This window comes from Nicotiana tabacum, chromosome 12, assembly GCF_000715075.1.
Source record: "Nicotiana tabacum cultivar K326 chromosome 12, ASM71507v2, whole genome shotgun sequence".
In the NCBI taxonomy this organism is placed as follows: domain Eukaryota; kingdom Viridiplantae; phylum Streptophyta; class Magnoliopsida; order Solanales; family Solanaceae; genus Nicotiana; species Nicotiana tabacum.
The window spans coordinates 1,736,906-1,755,006 of NC_134091.1; the positions used below are offsets into that span (position 1 = coordinate 1,736,906).

The window sequence follows — 18,101 nt, forward strand, 5'->3', positions numbered from 1 at the left end:
CAGATAGCCATTGTTGATGAAGAAGAACGCTAAAGCAGTCAAAGAGAAGGAGTTGCTGCTTGACTTTTCGCGCCCTTACGTGTAAGACATCCATTGGTCATTTGCTGACTGGATGGACATGTATGCGTATGTGTAATACACGCGCACATCGTCAATGGTCAGATGTGTTTATTAGTTATGGAAAAAACGAGTTCGAGTGTTCAAATGGGAAAGTTATAAGTTTATGTATCGGCTTTAAAAAACCCGACAAGTTTAAGTTGCTAGGAAGCCATTTCGCCAAGAAAATACAAGACAAAAAAAAAATTAAATTAGAAAAAGAAAAAGAAAAAGAAAAAGAGAAAATCCAAATACTATTTGAAGAGAGAGAAAATAAGAAGAAGTTGGAAACGGGTAAGGTAAAAATACCAACAAGAGGAGCAGTACCCATAGAAACAACAAACGGAGACAACAACAACAACAACAATGGAAATGAAGAGAAAGAAGAAGAAAGGTAGGCCATCTTTATCAGATCTTTCCAAAAGGGAAATTAATAAATCCTCTGTTATTCGCCGTTCTTCTCGACGGAACCCTAATTCAAATTCGAATTCTCCGCCACCGGAATTTGACGACGATGAGGATGAAAGGAAAGAGAAGAAAGTCAAGCTCGTTGTTCGTTTGCCCCAATCGAATAATAATCAACAACATTTGGATAATTCTTCTTCCAATTCAGATTCTGATTCCGAACCTGAAGAACGCGAAGCCTCTGTTATTAACACAAGTAAAATCAGCTCCGTTGATCTTAGATCTAACGACGTCGTTTCTGATCAGGTGCTCAATTTTCGTTTAAAGTTCAAGCTGAGTTATTTAATGTATTTCTATTTTGGGAAAAAGAAGAAGCTGGAGGGATTTTATTTTTGAGGTTTCTGTTTCTCGATGTGATTCTATAATTATTTTTTTTGGGAATTTGGCGCGTAAGTACAACGTTCCTTTTTTTTTTTTCATGACTTTCAAGATCTGCATTTTTTTTGACTCAGTCACCGACCCTTTATGCATTTTTATCTTCTATTTTTCTCCATAAAAAGTAGTAGTAATTTTTTCTATTTTAAAATTTTGAATTATGGTCTTTTCTTGTTTTGCTTCTTTTATTTGTTTTTCTCTGCAGTTTTTTTATTCTTTATGCTCAATCAAACTTTATAAGTGCAAACTAGATATGCATCAGTTTTTGGGAAAGTTGCAAGTTTTGTCCTTTTTAGTTAGTTTCAGTTGTTTGTGTATTTCACTTGTACTTGATGTGCTTTTTGTGGAGCTATTTAGCTCCATCATCAACTTCAAGGCGACCCCTTTACTGTAACTTTCAATTTTTATGTCCCATCTTTTAAATATACTCCAATTTAAGTTTATAATAATTGAGCTAACAACCATATGCTTGTGTTAAATTTTCAGGAAGAGAAGCTTTTGATAGCGACGGACACTGGACATGGTTCAATTCCAAGCCTTTTTTTTCCATTCTTCAAAATTGATGGAAAAGGAAAAAGAAATTGTTGGGAATTCTTAGTAAAGATTGGATTTTTATATATATCTAATTGCTGACAATTATTCTGTGGTCAGGGTCACCATTGGTGTCAGGCCCCACAACACCTTTGCCAGACAAAAAGTTGTTGGTGTTCATTCTTGACAGGCTTCAAAAGTATGTTTTTTCTACTTAAGTGGATATCTTTATATTTCTTGTACTTGGGCTGTTTTTTTTGGTTCCGTGGTACACTTAAGCATTAGTTTATTTCAATACTAAAATGCAGGAAGGATACTTATGGCGTATTCTCCGAGCCAGTTGATCCAAATGAGGTACATTTCTGTAGAGGTGAATTGTATGATGGTAATTATATCCTCTGTAGATATTGAAATAATTTATTTGCAGCTACCTGATTATCATGAGATTATTGAGCATCCAATGGATTTCGGAACCGTGAGGAAGAAACTTGATGGAGGACTCTACTCAAACCTGGAAGAGTTGGAGGTAAGTTACGGATTGCCACACTGGAATTTGTAGTCACAGTTCCTTGTATTTGGATTATAATGGATTCAGTTTGGATGAGACCTTTTATTGTCTACTGATATGAAGTACCTGCAAATGCAGCTTGAGCTGAGAACAGCACCCTTAACTTTCCTGTTAGTAGAATTTGATTCGGTTATCTTGAGTATTATTAAATGGTTGGTGAATTTGTTGAAAACCAAAGAAAAGTATAGTAGCTAAATGAGGAGTAAGGATCTTTTATATCTCAGTTCGATGTTGCACTGTTGTGGGCATAATATTTGGATTTTAAAGTTTTAGGGAAGAGTAGGAGTAGTGGGCATTTATTTTTAACATTTGTAATAGGAGAAGATGGAGGGCTAGGTGAGTTTTTATAAAGATACGGCAGAGATACTTATTTTTAGATTTTGATGGCTAAGTTTAGTGTCGCTCAGTGTTCTCTTAGAGCAGGAAAACTTTATTTTTTAGAGATTTTGTGTTTGTTGCGATGCCCTTGGTAAAAACTGAACCTGAATGAACTCGTTTCTTTTTCTTTCTCTTCATTTAGTTTTCTTTTCATCTTCAATAAAATTTTACCCTTATCTAAAAAGGAAAAAAAAAGGTCAAGAGAAAAGTATAAGAAGGTCAAATAACATGGCATATACACAAGTCTCAATGCAGGAAGTTTTGAAGTGTTTGGAAATTTATGTTGTAGTAAAAATAATTTCACATTCGCTGGATAAAGTAAAGTTCGTGTAGTTTATGCAGAGATCTTTTCATATTTCTTGTGTCATAGTCTCATTTGTGGTAATTGTCTCTTTCATTTTAAATATCATTCAGCTGTGATTTTGGTCGGTGCGGTGGGATTTTCTTCCTGTTTGCACCTCTCAAAAATTGCTATTGGAGTATAATTGAATATAACTCTGATCTCCAACATTATTGTAATTCATGTAGGTTGATGTTTTCTTGATATGCTCAAATGCAATGCAGTATAACGCCCCAGATACTGTTTACCACCGGCAGGTATCTTTAGCATCTCCCTAGCCCTTCTGTTATTTCTTCATTGTCTCCACTTTGTCCTTAACTCTTCCTTTTGTAGGCAAGAACCATTCAAGAGCTGGCAAGAAGAGATTTCGAAAACTTGAGGCATGAAGGAGAGGATGGCGAGCCTAAGGTAGTTCGTAGAGGTCGTCCTCCAGGCAAAAACCTAAAGAAGTCGGTTGAAAATTCACCTCTAGATCGTGTTTTCACTGAGATTTCTTCGGGTGCTACTCTTGCTAGTGGGGATGACAAAGCTATGGGATCTAATTCTTATAACGTAAGAAAGGGGCCTATGCCTTCAAAGTTTCATTCCTCTGATGCATTCTTGGCTCATCGCTCTCGTAATGGCGAAAGTTATTCTGAAACTGATTGGAATACTGAGTTTCCAGGTTTAAACCTAACACAGTCACTTCTCTACACCATTTTTTAATGAAAAACGACTAATTATCTTGTTTCGTGCAGCTAATATCTTGAGGGCTGACATGAAGTATGGAAAGAAACATTTTTCTATTGATGAGAACAGGCGGGACACATACCAGCAATTCCATCCTTCGGCTACTTGTAGTGAACCATCTCTCTTGTCGAATATTGACGGAGATATGAAACGGTTAATGGCTGTATGTACAGAGAGCTTACCTTGCTTCCTTTTTTTTTTCATGGCTGTCAATGAGAAGGGAATACAGGGCTGTATTCAAATTATTCATTTCTATTTCTGTTAAAACTTACATTTTAGGACTAAATTTAATGAGAACCAACTTACACAAAGATAAAGTTGTTGATGAAAATCAAGAAAGGCAGTACAATATTCTCTACATACTGTTCCATTCTATTTGTCTCATTTTTAGATTGCTTTTACATAGACTACGTTGCCATCGACATGTCGTGTTTCCATTACACTATATAGGATAGGTCTGGATAAGTTAAAACAACTTTAAAGATTCCAATACTTGATCTGGTGTGACAGGGTTTTGACCAATTTCTTACCTGATTTCTTATTGTTCTTTTGTGTCTCTGTTTTTCATCATCTGCCTACCCCCCCCCCCCCCCCCCCAAATGAAAAGAAAATCCTGCCCGCCAACCCAACCCTTATGCATGCTGAGATGTTACATTTGTCTTACTTTACCAAGACCAACAGTGTCATCTGATTATAATTACAGGTTGGTATTCACTTCGAGCAACATGCTTATGCGAGAAGCCTTGCTAGATTTGCTGCAAATCTTGGGCCTGTTGTTTGGAAAGTGGCTTCTAAGAAGTTGGATCATATTTTGCCTGCTGGAGTAAAGTTTGGTCCTGGATGGGTGGGAGAAGGTGGAGGTCCAATAGAGCCATTGACTTCTTCAGCTGAGATCCAGAAATCATTGTTAGATAGCTCAGCAGCTGATCGCCATTCTAGTAGACCCGTTACACCGTCACCTCCTGGATTAAGTTCTGCTGTAATGTGCAAGCCTTCTGCCGAAATCTTTGAAGCTGTCAAGAGATTGAATAGTCAAAATGAGCTAACCAGACAGGGTTGTGGTGATGGGGGATTTTCGTGGGCAAATCCTGTGTCTACCTCCTGCCCAGCTCCGCAGAAAGCTCTTCTTCAGCCAAGAAACGGTTTCACTGACGTGTTTGGGCATGACTCGTCACAGCAGGCGGAGCTGTCAAGGTTTTCCATGTGTAAAGGAGAGTCAGGCCTACAAGAGGCATCTAGGCCTAATCAAGTGCTCAGAACGCTTCCTGTAAGAGATAATCCATCTTTTCATTCTGCACTTTCTAACCATGTCACTTCAGCAGAAAATAAGTTGTTAGAAAGCTGGGCAACATTGTACTCTGGAAATTCATTACCACAAGGTAAAAATCCTGAATTTTGTACAGAACAGAATGGGAGGGTTTCCGGTGAATCATGGCCTGCATCTTTGGGTCAGCAGAGGAGCAAAATGTCAGTTCCCCCTGACCTGAATGTAAGAGTTCAGCCTCCGGGCTCCCCTAGCGCTAGTTTACAAATCGGTTCCTCACAGCAGCCAGATTTAGCGTTACAACTCTAATTTTTGTTTAGCCCTGTTGGTTGTGAACCAGAAAACACAGGTCGCTATGATTGACAGTGACCTGGAATGAGGGCTTCATTGTATTAGGAACTTGAGGAAAAAGTTTGTACAGATTATGTTTCCAATTTTTTAGAGTAACATGGGGGCTGCTCGCTCCTTTAAGACAGAAATTAGTCCTTGGTACATTTTTAATAGTTACAAATTGATACTCAGACGTTCACATTTAATTTGTTCATAAAGGAATCAAGTTTCCTTTTTTCTTTTTCTGTTGTCATTTACTGAATTATGTTACTCAAAATAGTAGTAGTAGTTTTTCTTGAGCTGAGCTTTTATCGCCTGGTATTCGAACATTGGCTCGAGGCATTTTCTCTACCCCCTTTACCCTGACAAAGCAGGGACACCTTACGTTCTTCGGCTAACCTAGCCTCCTCCGTCCCTCGGGACCAACAAGGGGCAGTACAGGAATATTCACCTGTTGTCCATCGACTACGCCTTTCGGCCTGATTTTAGGCCCTGACTCACCCTCCGTGGCCGAACCTTGCGGAGGAACCCTTAAATTTTCGGGGCATTGGAGGAAACAACCTTTCTACCCAAATCCACATTATATTAAGTACATCCCTCCCTCACTCAATATATGGAAAACTTACTTAGAATTCACACTAAAATCAAATTATAATTAATTATAGTTAAGTGACATTTTTAAGGTTGCAATATATAGAGTAATTAAGCTAGCGTTTGAAATTAGTTTTAGTTGAAACTTGGAAAAAAGAGTTTTTGAAGTTGTGTTAAATAATAGTTTTTGAAAGTTGAAGTTGTGTTTGGAAATGCATTTTACTTGAAAAAATATTGAAGTTTTCTTAGTGGAAGAAAAAATTTCAAACTGGTCGAAACCAGTTTTTGGAACTTAATTTTTTTTTTTTCAAAAATTGATCAAATTTCATGAACGTTTTCAATTTGTTTTTGAAAAAAATTGCCAAAATCTATATCCAAACACAACATAATTAACCAATGGTTAAGTGAGACAGATTAACAACAACAACAACAACAACAACCCAGTATAATCCCACTTAGTGGGGTCTGGGGAGGGTAGTGTGTACGCAGACCTTACCCCTACTCTAGGGTAGAGAGACTGTTTCCAAATAGACCCCCGGCATCCTTCCCTCCAAGAACTTCCCACCTTGCTCTTGGGGAGACTCGAACTCACAACCTCTCGGTTGGAAGTGGGGGTTGCTTACCGTCAGAGCAACCCCTCTTGTCAATTAAGTGATATGTTAATTACAGACCAAGAAAAAAAAAAAAAAAAAAGAGACCTCAAGAAATACCATTCTGCAACTCCTATAACTTTGAATTCAAAAGAGATTACTAACCTAAACAGGAATGTTGGTAACTTAATCGAGTTCATCAACTTATACTCAAGTATGTTAACACATATTCCACCATTATTAATGTATTTAATTAATACTAATTACTATATATTCTTCAATTATAAAATCCCACCATCATTTTCATCATTAACAAACTATGGCCAGAAAAGTAATTCGCTCCAGCTTCCTTTACATTTTCACTTGCTTCCTCTTCTTCGCTACTTTCTATCACCATTTTCTTCGCCATGATTTCTCTGCATATCACAACGAAATTATTAATCCTCACAATACTACTATCAAATCCACCACACCCAATTTTCTTTTTCATGAAAATTTTTCTTCCCCTAATACCCCTTCTCGAAAATTCCCTATAATTCCCTCTGTTTCCATTCTCATGCCGGATTGGGAAGTCTACGTCATCGTTTCACCTGATTTTTCCCCTCTACAAACCCATTATAATAATTCTAGTTTTCTCTGTGTTTTTGATACCGGAGAGGAATCTCCGGTTGTTCCCGCCGGTGAGCTTCCATTTCCGGTCCGGTCCATTTTCAACTGCAAACTTCCTAGCCGGGCTCGTCGGAGATTGCCGTTTACGCAACCCATTTTGACGAGCTCTTCTGCTAATGTTTCTTATCGGAATTCACCTTCGCCGGAGCTGTTACGGTGGAGTTTTCTCGTCTACGACTCTCTCACAACCGATGACGATGTCGTTTTATTCGTTAAAGGGTTAAATAATCATCAAGGCATTAACAGAGAACCCACAGAATTCACCTGTATTTTCGGCGACGGCGTTAAAACCGCCGTGACAAGTTCAGTACAAGAAGTTTTCCGTTGTAAACGGCCGGATTTCGCCGTTAATATGCCAATCAAAGTGTCAATTGAAATTGTAGGACCCACTCCTATTGTGGTCCCTACAGTAGCCTATTATTCGCCACAACGGAAACTTGCTAGCCCTGAAAAAGCTAACCTCTGTTTTTGCACTATGGTGTACAACGTGGCTAAATTCTTAAGAGAATGGGTTTTATACCATTCTAAAATTGGAGTTGAGAAATTTATATTATATGATAATGGAAGTGATGATGATTTAGCTCCAGTTGTTGAAGAGCTAGTTGAAGATGGCTATAATGTGCAAACTTATTTTTGGCTATGGCCAAAAACGCAAGAAGCTGGTTTTTCCCATAGTGCCATTTTTGCTAAGGATTCATGCTCATGGATTATGTACATTGATGTAGATGAATTTGTGTACTCTCCATCTTGGTCAAATTTAACTCAACCATCACAATTACTATTACCTTCTACATTACTGAATTCAGAAGGACTCAGTGTAATCGCACAAGTGGGGTCTAGAAAATCGACCGAGAAAAATGTTGCACAAATTAGCATTCCTTGTTATGAATTTGGACCGTCGAAACAGAAGGTACATCCAGTAAAGGGAGTGGTACAAGGGTATAATTGTAGGAGGAAAATGGAGAATAGGCACAAGTCTATAGTATTTTTGGATGCTGTAGATTATTCTTTGCTTAATGTGATACATCATTTTAAGTTGAAGCCAGGGTACAATGTGAAGAAATTGAATGTTGTTGAGATGGTGGTGAATCATTATAAGTATCAAGCTTGGCCTGAATTTAAGGCTAAATTTAGGAGAAGGGTGTCAGCTTATGTTGTGGATTGGACTAAACCATTGAACCTTGGTTCGAATGATCGAACCCCCGGGTTAGGGTATAGTCCAGTTGAGCCAAAAGGATGGCAGAGGAAGTTCTGTGAGGTATATGATAATGGTTTAAAAGATTTGACATGGAGATGGTTTGCAGTTGAATCCCTTGCTCCATCTGAGTACAGTTTGCCTTGGCAAAGATGAACCATATGGGGAATCGACGAATGCAGCGAACAATATTACTAGTGGATTGAGTTGTTACAATACGTCTTGTCTAGCTATGACTTTAGAATTTACCAGATAGAAGGTAGCAGAGAACTGTAATATTTCTTTGATTCAAATTGAGATTTTCTTTGATTCTTAATTTTTTTCTCTGCAATTTTTGTTCTTTTGATTCTTTTAGTGTAGGTTGATATATATTTGTTTAGATGTAGTTAGTGGGATAGATAGGAGAGACCACTTGTTCTTGAATTCTTCAAGAGCATAAGATTAATGTTAGATTGCTATAATGTAGTATATATCTCTCTTGAGCCGAGGGTTAATCGAAAACAGCCTCTCTATCTTTTAAAGATATGGATAGTCTACGTATACACTACTCTTTTTAAATCATACTTGTGAGATTATACTAAACTAGTATTGGTACTCGAGCAATGCGCGGACACAAAATATATCAAATTGTAATTTGAGTTATTAGAATGATGTGCAAAGAATCTTGAAATATAAACTTTTCAAATAAAAATTATATGTAATCATTAAATATTAATTAATTATTGTGGCGCTTATGTTCTCTTGAGCCGAGGGTCTACTGAAAACAGTCTTTCTATCCTCACAAAGTAGGAGTAAGGTCTGCATACACACTACCCTCCCCAGATCCTACGGTGTGAGATAATACTAGGTATGTTGTTGTTGTTGTTGTTGTTGTTGTTGTTGTTGTTGTTGTTGTTGTTGTTGTTGTATTTACTATTAATTAAGAAGCAAGACATGAAATTATTTCTCGGAGTGGACAACTTGTTTTTTTCTATATTTGTAACAACTCAGCCCCTTGATTTTAGTACTTGCATTTTATTTTGCTGTCAAATAGTAAAGAATACAAAACATATCATATAATGATCTGCCTTATTTGACCACATTAGATTTCATATTATTTGAACAAAATTCTTACTATTACTTTATTTTATCTCAAAATCAAATAAGTCTTATTCATCACATTTCTATACAAATTCCTTTTTCTTTTGTTCTTTATTTATAGTTATTATATTATTCATTGTTTACTATTATTATACTATTATACGATCTTTTATTAGCTTACCAGTTGTCTTAATGTCTTGCTTATCCTTTTAATAGTCATCAATAAATATAAATTCTTCTATTCTTGAAATTTAATGTATTTTTACACTTTTATCCTCTTACTCTAAACTCTTTTATCATTTAAATCTATCACTAATATTCTTAAGTAATATTTAATTATTTAATTTATTTATCTTAAATTAACTTAAAGTATAAGTATCCTCACACTATCTCTATTTTTGTTTATATACATTCTCTTCCCAACTACAAAATTTTAATTAGTTTTTTACATCAATGTTTTACCTATAACCAAAAATAATATCACATTTTATTTTAACCTTTAAGTCTAAAATTTTAATACAAAACCTCTTTGATTATTATGTTCCAAATTCTATTTAGTCTTCTTATAATTATATTTTGTATTACATGCACTTGAATTTTCTCTCTTTTATATTTAAGATACAAATTTAATTTTTAATTTCCTTCAGTAAAATTACTTGTATTAGACATTTAATTTGTATTTTAAAATTTTAATTTATTCTCAGATTCTTATTTTTTTTAATAAGACTTCAATTTCACGGTCTTATCCGTATTTGAGCGTTCTTATCATAATTTTTCCATTAATGAGATTTAACCGGGTATTTTTCCATTATTATTATTTTACCGGGATTTTAAAAACTTCTGATCTCAAATTGAAATAATCTTTTCTTTTTAATTATAATATTTAAATTTTAAATATTTTTAATTTTGCTATTATGTTATCTAATATGTAGTATTATCAGGTTTTATGTAGTTTTTCATTAACTTGTCACTTTATTTAATATTGTTATCTATTACTATCCTTTAATATAATATAAATAGATATTTAAGTTTTTAAATCTTGAAATATATATTTATGTCATTAAAAAATATTTCTCTCTATTTTTTTTTAAAATTTATTAGTCATATTTTTAGGTATTTTATATTTACTTTATTTTGTTTTCTAAACTAATTATTTATAAATAATTTCACATTATCTCTAACATATTTTCATTATTAATATTTTTAATTTATATTTTATCTATTAGACTTGAGTTATGTGGCCTTATCCACATTGTGACTTATTTATCATTAAAAAAAACTTTCTCATCGCAATTTAAATAAGTTTTATCATTAGTTTTTCTTTGATTTTTTTCTTTATTTGAACCTTATTTTTGCTATTATATTATTCAAATTAAATATTATTATATTGTCATGTTGCTTTTCATTTGCTTGTTTAAATTTAGTTTATCCATTCCTATCAAACCCATTCTAATATAATACAGATAAAAACTAAAAATTATTTCAATAGTAACTTTAACACACTCGAGGAGCCCGATTGGTAGCATGGGGTACGCACGACGATGAAGGTGATGGGATCAATCTGCGCGTGATCTTTGAAATGTTACAAGCTAAACAGGTGGCGATAGCCCAGTAACAGAACCAAAGACGTGCCCCCAGCAGAGTTGAGACCGAGCCATCCTGGGAAAACACCCAAGAAATGAACGAACCTCGGAAAGTCCATGTGAAGTTGAACCCGGAACCAATCCCTAAATTATTTATATATATAATTCAAGTATGTTTATGCTTCTATTTTTTAAATTAAACCGCATTTTAAAAAAAATATGTTATGCTTTCCAACTTAAACTACTGCACTCAATTCGTATATTAATTATAAAAAAAATATATTTTCTTAGAATTGTACTTTGGGTAAAACTCTCATACTATATACAGGGAGAAACTTATAATTCATGGGACACATTGTAGCACGTATACCAAGGCAATTTATCTCTGTTATTCAAATTTTTGTTCATCAGTTCTTCATAAGTGCAAGATCGGGATCGAAGGTAGGTTCTTCATTAAGCCATTAACCGAGCCCGGGATCACTCTTATCATTGGTTTGACCATTTATTACGCCTTTCACTTACTTAATCTAACACCATTAATCGCTTGTATTGAATTAAACCACATATCTTTAAAATTACATATAAATTCAATTATTATCCGTTTTTAAGGTTAAACAGTTTGGCGCCCACCGTGGCGCTAAGAATAATACTGGCAATTTGATACAAATTTTTGTAACATACTCTGCTATACGCTAATTTTTTGAGATTTTAATTTCAGATAAATTTAAGAATATCAAACTTTCAATCTGCTCACTTGAACATTGATGATGAGTGTGGACACCATGGCGAGAACAATAATATATAGTGCCCAGCAATGAGTTTCTCCCTGCTGATCCCAACAAAGTCCTGGTCGTGGACCCAATCGATGCCAACTTCCATGTGGCCATCGACGCTAACTTGCCTACCGACCCAGAAAACAACGTTTGTCGAGGAGCCCGATTGGTAGCCTAGGGTACGCACGACGATGAAGGTGATGGGATCAATCTGCGAGTGATCTTCGAAATGTTACAAGCTCAACAGTTGGCGATAGCCCAATAACAGAACCAAAGATGCGCCCCCAGCAGAGTTGAGACCGAGCCATCACGAGAAAACACCCGAAGAAATGAACGAACCTCGAAAAGTCTAGGTGAAGTTGAACTCAGAACCAATCCCTAAATCATAAAGATGCTCGAGGAACTGACGAATCGGGTGGAATCGGGGGAAAAGAAGATCGAAACCAATGACAAAAAAGTGGAGACCTATAACTCCAGGGTTGATCAGATCCCAGGAGCACCCCCAATATTGAAAGACTTGGATTCAAAGAAATTTATCCAAAAGCCTTTCCCTTTGAGCGCGGCGCCGAAGCTTATCCCAAAGAAGTTTTGTATTCTCGCAATTCTGAAGTATAATGGAACAACAGATCCAACTGAACATGTGACCTCCTACATGTGTGCTATCAAGGGGAACGACTTAGAAGATGACGAAATCAAATATGTTTTGCTGAAAAAGTTCGGAGAAACCTTGTCAAAATGAGTTATGATATGGTATCACAACTTACCCCCTACTTCTATTTATTTGTTTGCTATTCTTACAGGTGCTTTTGTAAAGGCACATGCCGGGGCCATCAAGGCCGAGACCGGGAAATCAAACCTTTTCAAAGTAAAGCAAAGAGATAACGAGATGCTCAGGGAATTCGTGTCGAGGTTTCAAGTAGAATGAATGGATCTGCCTCCGATCGCAGATGATTGAGCCGTTCGGGCATTCACCCAAGGACTTAACCCCCAAAGCTCATTGGCTTCGCAACAGGTGAAATAGAATTATATAGAATACCTGGAGATAACTTGGGCCGACGTCCATAATACGTACCAATTAAAAATTAGAGTCGAAGATGATCAACTCGGCCCCCCACCAGATCAGTGTATCCTGTCAAAATTTGAGACAGATCTAAAATAGTCATCGATCATAAACCAAGACCGAACAGAGATCGGTATCAACAATATAGCAAAGATCGAAGGACCAACCGCTCCTTTTCCCCCATTTCTGCTTTTTTATGTCTTGTTCAACTGTATTATATAGTATCGGGTTGGTTGGTTCGGGTTCGGAGTGATTTGGAGAGGTATGAGACACTTAGTCTCTTTTTGAGAAGCTTTAGTTGGAAAAGTCAATCGGAAGTTGACTTGTAAGTAAATGATCTCGGAACTTGGTTTTTATGGTTCGGATAACTTCATGAGGTGATTTGGGACTTAGAAGCGTGATCGGAATGTATTTTAGAGGTTCGTGGTAGATTTAGGCTTGAATTGGCAAAATAAGAATTTTAGCGTTTTCCGGTTGGTAGTGTAAATTATGATATCGGGGTCAAAATGGAATTTCAGAAATTGGAGTAGGTCCGATGTGTCATTTGGGATGTGTGTGCAAAATTTTAGATTATTTGAATGAGGTTTGATAGACTTTTTGATCGATTGCGGAATTCGGAAGTTTTGGAATTCATAGGCTTGAATCTGAGGTTGATTTGGTGTTTCGACATTGTTTTGAGTGTTTCGAGGGTTGGTATGAGTTTGAATGGTGATATGTGACTTGTTGGCATGTTTGGTTGAGGTTCCGAGGGCCTCGGGATGGTTTTGGATGGTTGTCAAAAAGTTTGGACTTGGAGTTGTGTTGCAGAAATTGTTGCTTCTGTTGTTTCCGCACCTGCAGATTGGGGACCGTAGGTGCGATGATCGAAGGTGCATGGGCATGAGTGGATGATTTACCGCACCTACGAGTCCGCAGGTGTGAAGCCTGGGGCGCAGGTGCGGATGTTTGGCCCTAGTGAAAAACCGCAGGTGCGGATGTTTGGCCCTAGTGAAAAACCGGAGGTGCGGATGTTTGGCCCTAGTGAAAAATCGGAGGTGTGGATGTTTGGCCCTTAAGTGAAAAACTGCAGGTGCAGCTATTTTGTCGCAGATGCGGAATTGGAGCCACAGGTGCGAGATGCTTAGGCAGAAAGTATAAAAGGTCACCTTCGCGATTTTCAGCTTATTTCTCACCATTTTTGAACGATTTTGAAGCTTTTGAAAGGGATTGAAGAGGGAAACACTTGGGGGTAAGGTTTTTGAACTCAATACTCGATTCTATGGTAATTTCTAACTAATTAGACATGAAATTTGTAGGATTTAAAGGCTAAAAATTGGGGAATTAGGGCTTGGAATTTGGAGAGTTTAAATTGGGGATTTGAGGGGCCATTTGAGGTCCAATTTTTTATGTTCTTGGTATGTATAGACTCTTGGAGGATGAGGATTCTTGTGATGTGATTTTTATCGAATTCCGAGATGTGGGCCCGGGGGTCGGGTTGGGACAATTTCGGGATTTTTGAGTTAATTTGATAATTTTTGTATGGGTTTCATTCCTTTAGCGTATATTGATGGTTATATACTGATTTTGGTTAGATTTGGGGCATTTGGAGGCCGAATCGAGAGGCAAGGGCGTCGCGGGCTAGAGTTTGGCTTGGCTTGAGGTAAGTAACGCTTCCAAACTTGGTTCTGAGGGTTCGAAACCCCGAACTATGTGTTCTATGATTACTATTGAGGTAACGCAAATGCCAAGTGACGGGCGTGTGGGCATGCACCGTGAGAAATGCGACATGGATCATTCCATGGCACCGCTTAATGACTCTTTCTTGTTGATATCCGTGTTTCTATCATGTGACTAAATAAATGTGCTGTGAAAACATGCTAGATATCCTGTTAGGGCTTCACGCCGATACTGTTGAGACTCGAGAGGTCGTTTCTTGCTGTCATATCATTATCTTCATTGATTTTCTGTACTCAGTCCTGTTCATGCATTATATATCATGCCTCAGTCTAGATTATTGTTATTTGGCACATCATATCATTGTTTAGGCTAGTATCATGACATTGTGATCCCGTGTGTGTGAGATTGGAGAGTGATGACTGAGTGAGGCCGAGAGCCTGGTTGTGAGTGATAGTATATGGGATCGGGCTGCACGCCGCAGCGGTTATGTTGATGATTATGATAGCGTTTGGGCTGTAGGAGCCCCTACGGAGTTTGTAACACACCCCTAGTAAGCGTAATTGATGATATTGAGGGATAGATATTCCCTGGACATGGATCTTGCCCGAAGTATTTATATCTAGAGATGGATCTTCTCTATAGGGCTAGAATAGCCTTCCCCGGTACTAGATGATTGCAGTCAATGATATATATATATTCCGGGATGGATCTTCCCTAGGCCGGATGGCCATATACAGTATCGAGTGGTTGGGCACTTGTGAGTGAAGGTACATGGAACATTGATCATGCTAGTTGTGCATTGGTACATAGAGTATTCCTGAGTTTTATACTCCGTATTGTTCAGACTGTATTTATTTACCGTTGAGTTTTTAGTTGAACTGCAAACATGCCTACTTTTCTGTACAATTAAATAGTATTACCTGTTGAGGTTTAGTTTGTCACTACCTGTCAGTCCATAGTTTGGACTTGTTACTTTCTGAGTTGGTGTACTCACATTACCCTCTGCACCTTGTGTGCAGATACAGGTATCTCGGGCCACGGTAGCGGTTGCTGATCATTCCAGTTGTGGACTTTCTTTAGAGATAGCGAGGTAGCCGCCTGGCAATTACAGTCCCGCCTTTTCCTTCCTTATCTTCCTCTTAGTGTACTTTTTGGCTACTCTTATACTATGTTAGTCTTGTTTATTTCGAATAGTTGTAGTATTTTGCTCATGACTTAGTGACACCCGAGGTCGGGCTTGTATTTTTCACTTTGTTTTGATTTTTACTTTATACCTTTTATCGGCTTTCTGTTAAAAACATGGTTTTACTTAAGTTTTAAATGAAATATAGAGTATTTGGAAACCAATTGGCTAGCCTAGTTTCACGATAGGCTCCATCACGACAGGGTCATTTTTTGGGTCGTGACATGTTAGAATCAAAGCCTAGGTTACATAGGTCTCACGAGTCATGAGCAGGTTTAGTAGAGTCTCGCGGATCGGTACGGAGATGTCTGTACTTATCCTCTGGAGGCTGTAGAACCTTTAGGAAAAACTTCACATTCTTGAATTCTCATCGTGCGAATCTGTTGATTCTGATACTAATCTTCTGTTATTCTATTCTCTCACAGATGGTGAGGACACGTGCTACCGGTCAGGAGAACAACCACTAGTACCACCAGTTGGGGCCCCTAGAGGCCGAGGACGCGGTCGAGGCCGTGGTAGGGGCAGGGGCAGGGGTGTTGCCCGTAAAACAGCTAGGACAGCACTTGCAGATCCACCCGATGCCCTAGTTCATGATCAAGCTCCAGCGGCGGATGCTCCAGCAGCACTAGCTTAGGCACCGATGGTGCCTATTTTTATTCCGGGTCTCTAGGAGACCATGGCTCAGATTCTGACCGTGTGCACCAGTCTTACTCAGAGAAGTTACTACTACAGTAGCTACTTCTCAAGCCGGGGGAGGCACTCAGACTCCCGCTACCCATACACCCGAGCAGGTTGTTCAACGACTGCAGACACCGGAAGCACCACCAACCCAGCCGGTTGCACCTGCTCAGGATTATGTAATTCCAGTTATGCCTGATGACGAGCAGCGTTGATTAGAGAGGTTTGGTAGACTTTAGCCTCTGACTTTCAGTAGTGCAGAAGGCGAGGATACCCAGGGTTTCTTGTATAAATGTCAGAGGATGTTACGTACAATGGGTATTCTGGAGACTAGTGGGGTCTCATTTACTACTTTTCAGTTTTCTGGAGTTGCCTTCACTTGGTGGGAGGCTTATGAGAGACGTAGGCCTGTTGGTGCAGCGCCTCTTACCTAGCAGCAGTTCTCCGCTCTCTTCCTGGAGAAGTATGTGCCACAGTCCCGCAGAGAGGAGCTGCGCAGGCAGTTCGAGAAGTTGCATCAGGATGATATGACTGTGACGCAATATGAGATGAGGTTCTCTAAGTTAGCCCGTCATGCTTTTTGGTTGGTTCCTATAGACAGGGGGAGGATCACGAGATTCGTGGATGGCCTCGGTTATCAGCTATGGATTCTTATGACTAGAGGGAGGGTGTCTAGTGCTTCTTTTGAGGAGGTGGTTGACATTGCTCGAAAGATAGAGTCGGTTCACCGCCAGGGGCGAGTTGAGAGAGAGGCCTCGAGGATCTGGTAGTTTTGGTGGTGTTCCTTCGGGAGGTTAATTTCAGCGCGGTAGAGGCCGTCCATTCAGTCATGCTCAGCCAACCCATTTGGGCCACCGTGGTAGATCATCTGGCCACAGTTCTCACAGTTCACATCAGGGTCACTCATCTCTCAGTGCCCTTCCAGCTCAGAGTTCGACTCAGGCACCATCAGTTCAGGGCTCATCTATGCCTGGTTCTTCTAGTGGGCATCCCGGTGCGCGGGGCTCCCTTCAGTCCCCACCGCCATTTGCCGGGAGAGGTTGCTTTGAGTGTGGAGATTTGGGTCATATTAAGAGGTTTGATCCCCGTCTTACGGGAGGTTCATCTCAGTAGAGAATCAGCCTTCGACTTTAGCACAAGTTACTTCCCCACCCGCTCAGTCAGCTTAGGGTAAAGGTTAGTCAGCTAGGGGCCCCCCTAGAGGGAGAGGTCGATCAGGTGGTGGTCAGGCCCATTTCTATGCCCTCCCAACTAGACTAGATATTATTGCTTTAGATGCTGTGATTACAGGTATTGTCTCAGTCTGCCACAGAGATGCCTCTACATTATTTGATCCTGGTTCCACTTTTTTCATATATGTTATCATAGTTTGCTCATTATTTGGATACGCCCCGCGAGTCTCTTGTTTCATCTGTTCATGTATCTATTTGGGTGGGCGATACTATTGTTGTGGACCGTGTATATTGATCGTGTGTGGTGACTATTGGGGGTTTGGATACCCGAGTGGATCTCTTGTTGCTCAGTATAGTTGAATTTGATGTGATATTGGGCATGGATTGGTTAACTCTGTGCCGTGCTATTTTGGACTGTCATACTAAGACAGTGACATTGGCTATGTCGGGGTTGCTACAGATTGAGTGGCGAGGTTCGATGGATTATGTACCTGGTAGAGTGATTTCATTTTTGAAGGCCCAACGGATAGTTGGGAAGGGTTGTCTTTCTTATCTGGCCTTCGTGAGGGATGTTAGTGCAGAGACTCCTACCATTGATTCAGTTCCGGTAGTGAGGGACTTTCCGGATGTGTTTCCTGCAAACCTGTCGGGTATGCCACTAGACAGGGATATTATTTTTGGTATTGATTTGGTGCCGGGCACTCAGCCCATTTCTATTCCACCGTATCATATGGCACAGGCGGAGTTGAAGGAGCAGCTTCAGGAACTCCTTGATAAGGGGTTTATTCGGCCTAG

At 38.7% G+C, this 18,101-nt stretch overlaps 2 protein-coding genes across 2 annotated transcripts; both read left to right on the forward strand.

Moving 5' to 3' along the window:
• Positions 1-354: 354 nt before the first annotated feature.
• On the forward strand, positions 355-5,316 carry LOC107824075 (uncharacterized). The gene is made up of 9 exons (XM_016650793.2): positions 355-807; positions 1,423-1,459; positions 1,588-1,666; positions 1,776-1,821; positions 1,895-1,993; positions 2,942-3,010; positions 3,087-3,417; positions 3,491-3,645; positions 4,186-5,316. Exons 1-9 carry the CDS (start codon positions 463-465, stop codon positions 5,053-5,055), a joined length of 2,031 nt encoding a protein of 676 aa, XP_016506279.2. The 5' UTR covers positions 355-462; the 3' UTR covers positions 5,056-5,316.
• A 1,239-nt stretch (positions 5,317-6,555) lies between these two features.
• On the forward strand, positions 6,556-8,607 carry LOC107830857 (glycosyltransferase family 92 protein RCOM_0530710-like). The gene has a single exon (XM_016658527.2). The coding sequence runs from the start codon at positions 6,577-6,579 to the stop codon at positions 8,275-8,277; it is 1,701 nt and encodes a 566-aa protein (XP_016514013.2). The 5' UTR covers positions 6,556-6,576; the 3' UTR covers positions 8,278-8,607.
• The last annotated feature ends 9,494 nt before the right edge of the window (positions 8,608-18,101 follow it).

Excerpts from the sequence above, each read along its gene's own strand:
- LOC107824075 (XM_016650793.2), top strand. The coding sequence starts at position 463 with ATGGAAATGAAGAGAAAGAAGAAGAAAGGTAGGCCATCTTTATCAGAT. Across the intron at positions 1,460-1,587 it reads AGCGACGGACACTGGACATG|GGTCACCATTGGTGTCAGGC; the intron begins GTTCAATTCCAA and ends TTCTGTGGTCAG. Across the intron at positions 3,646-4,185 it reads ATATGAAACGGTTAATGGCT|GTTGGTATTCACTTCGAGCA; the intron begins GTATGTACAGAG and ends TTATAATTACAG.
- LOC107830857 (XM_016658527.2), top strand. The coding sequence starts at position 6,577 with ATGGCCAGAAAAGTAATTCGCTCCAGCTTCCTTTACATTTTCACTTGC.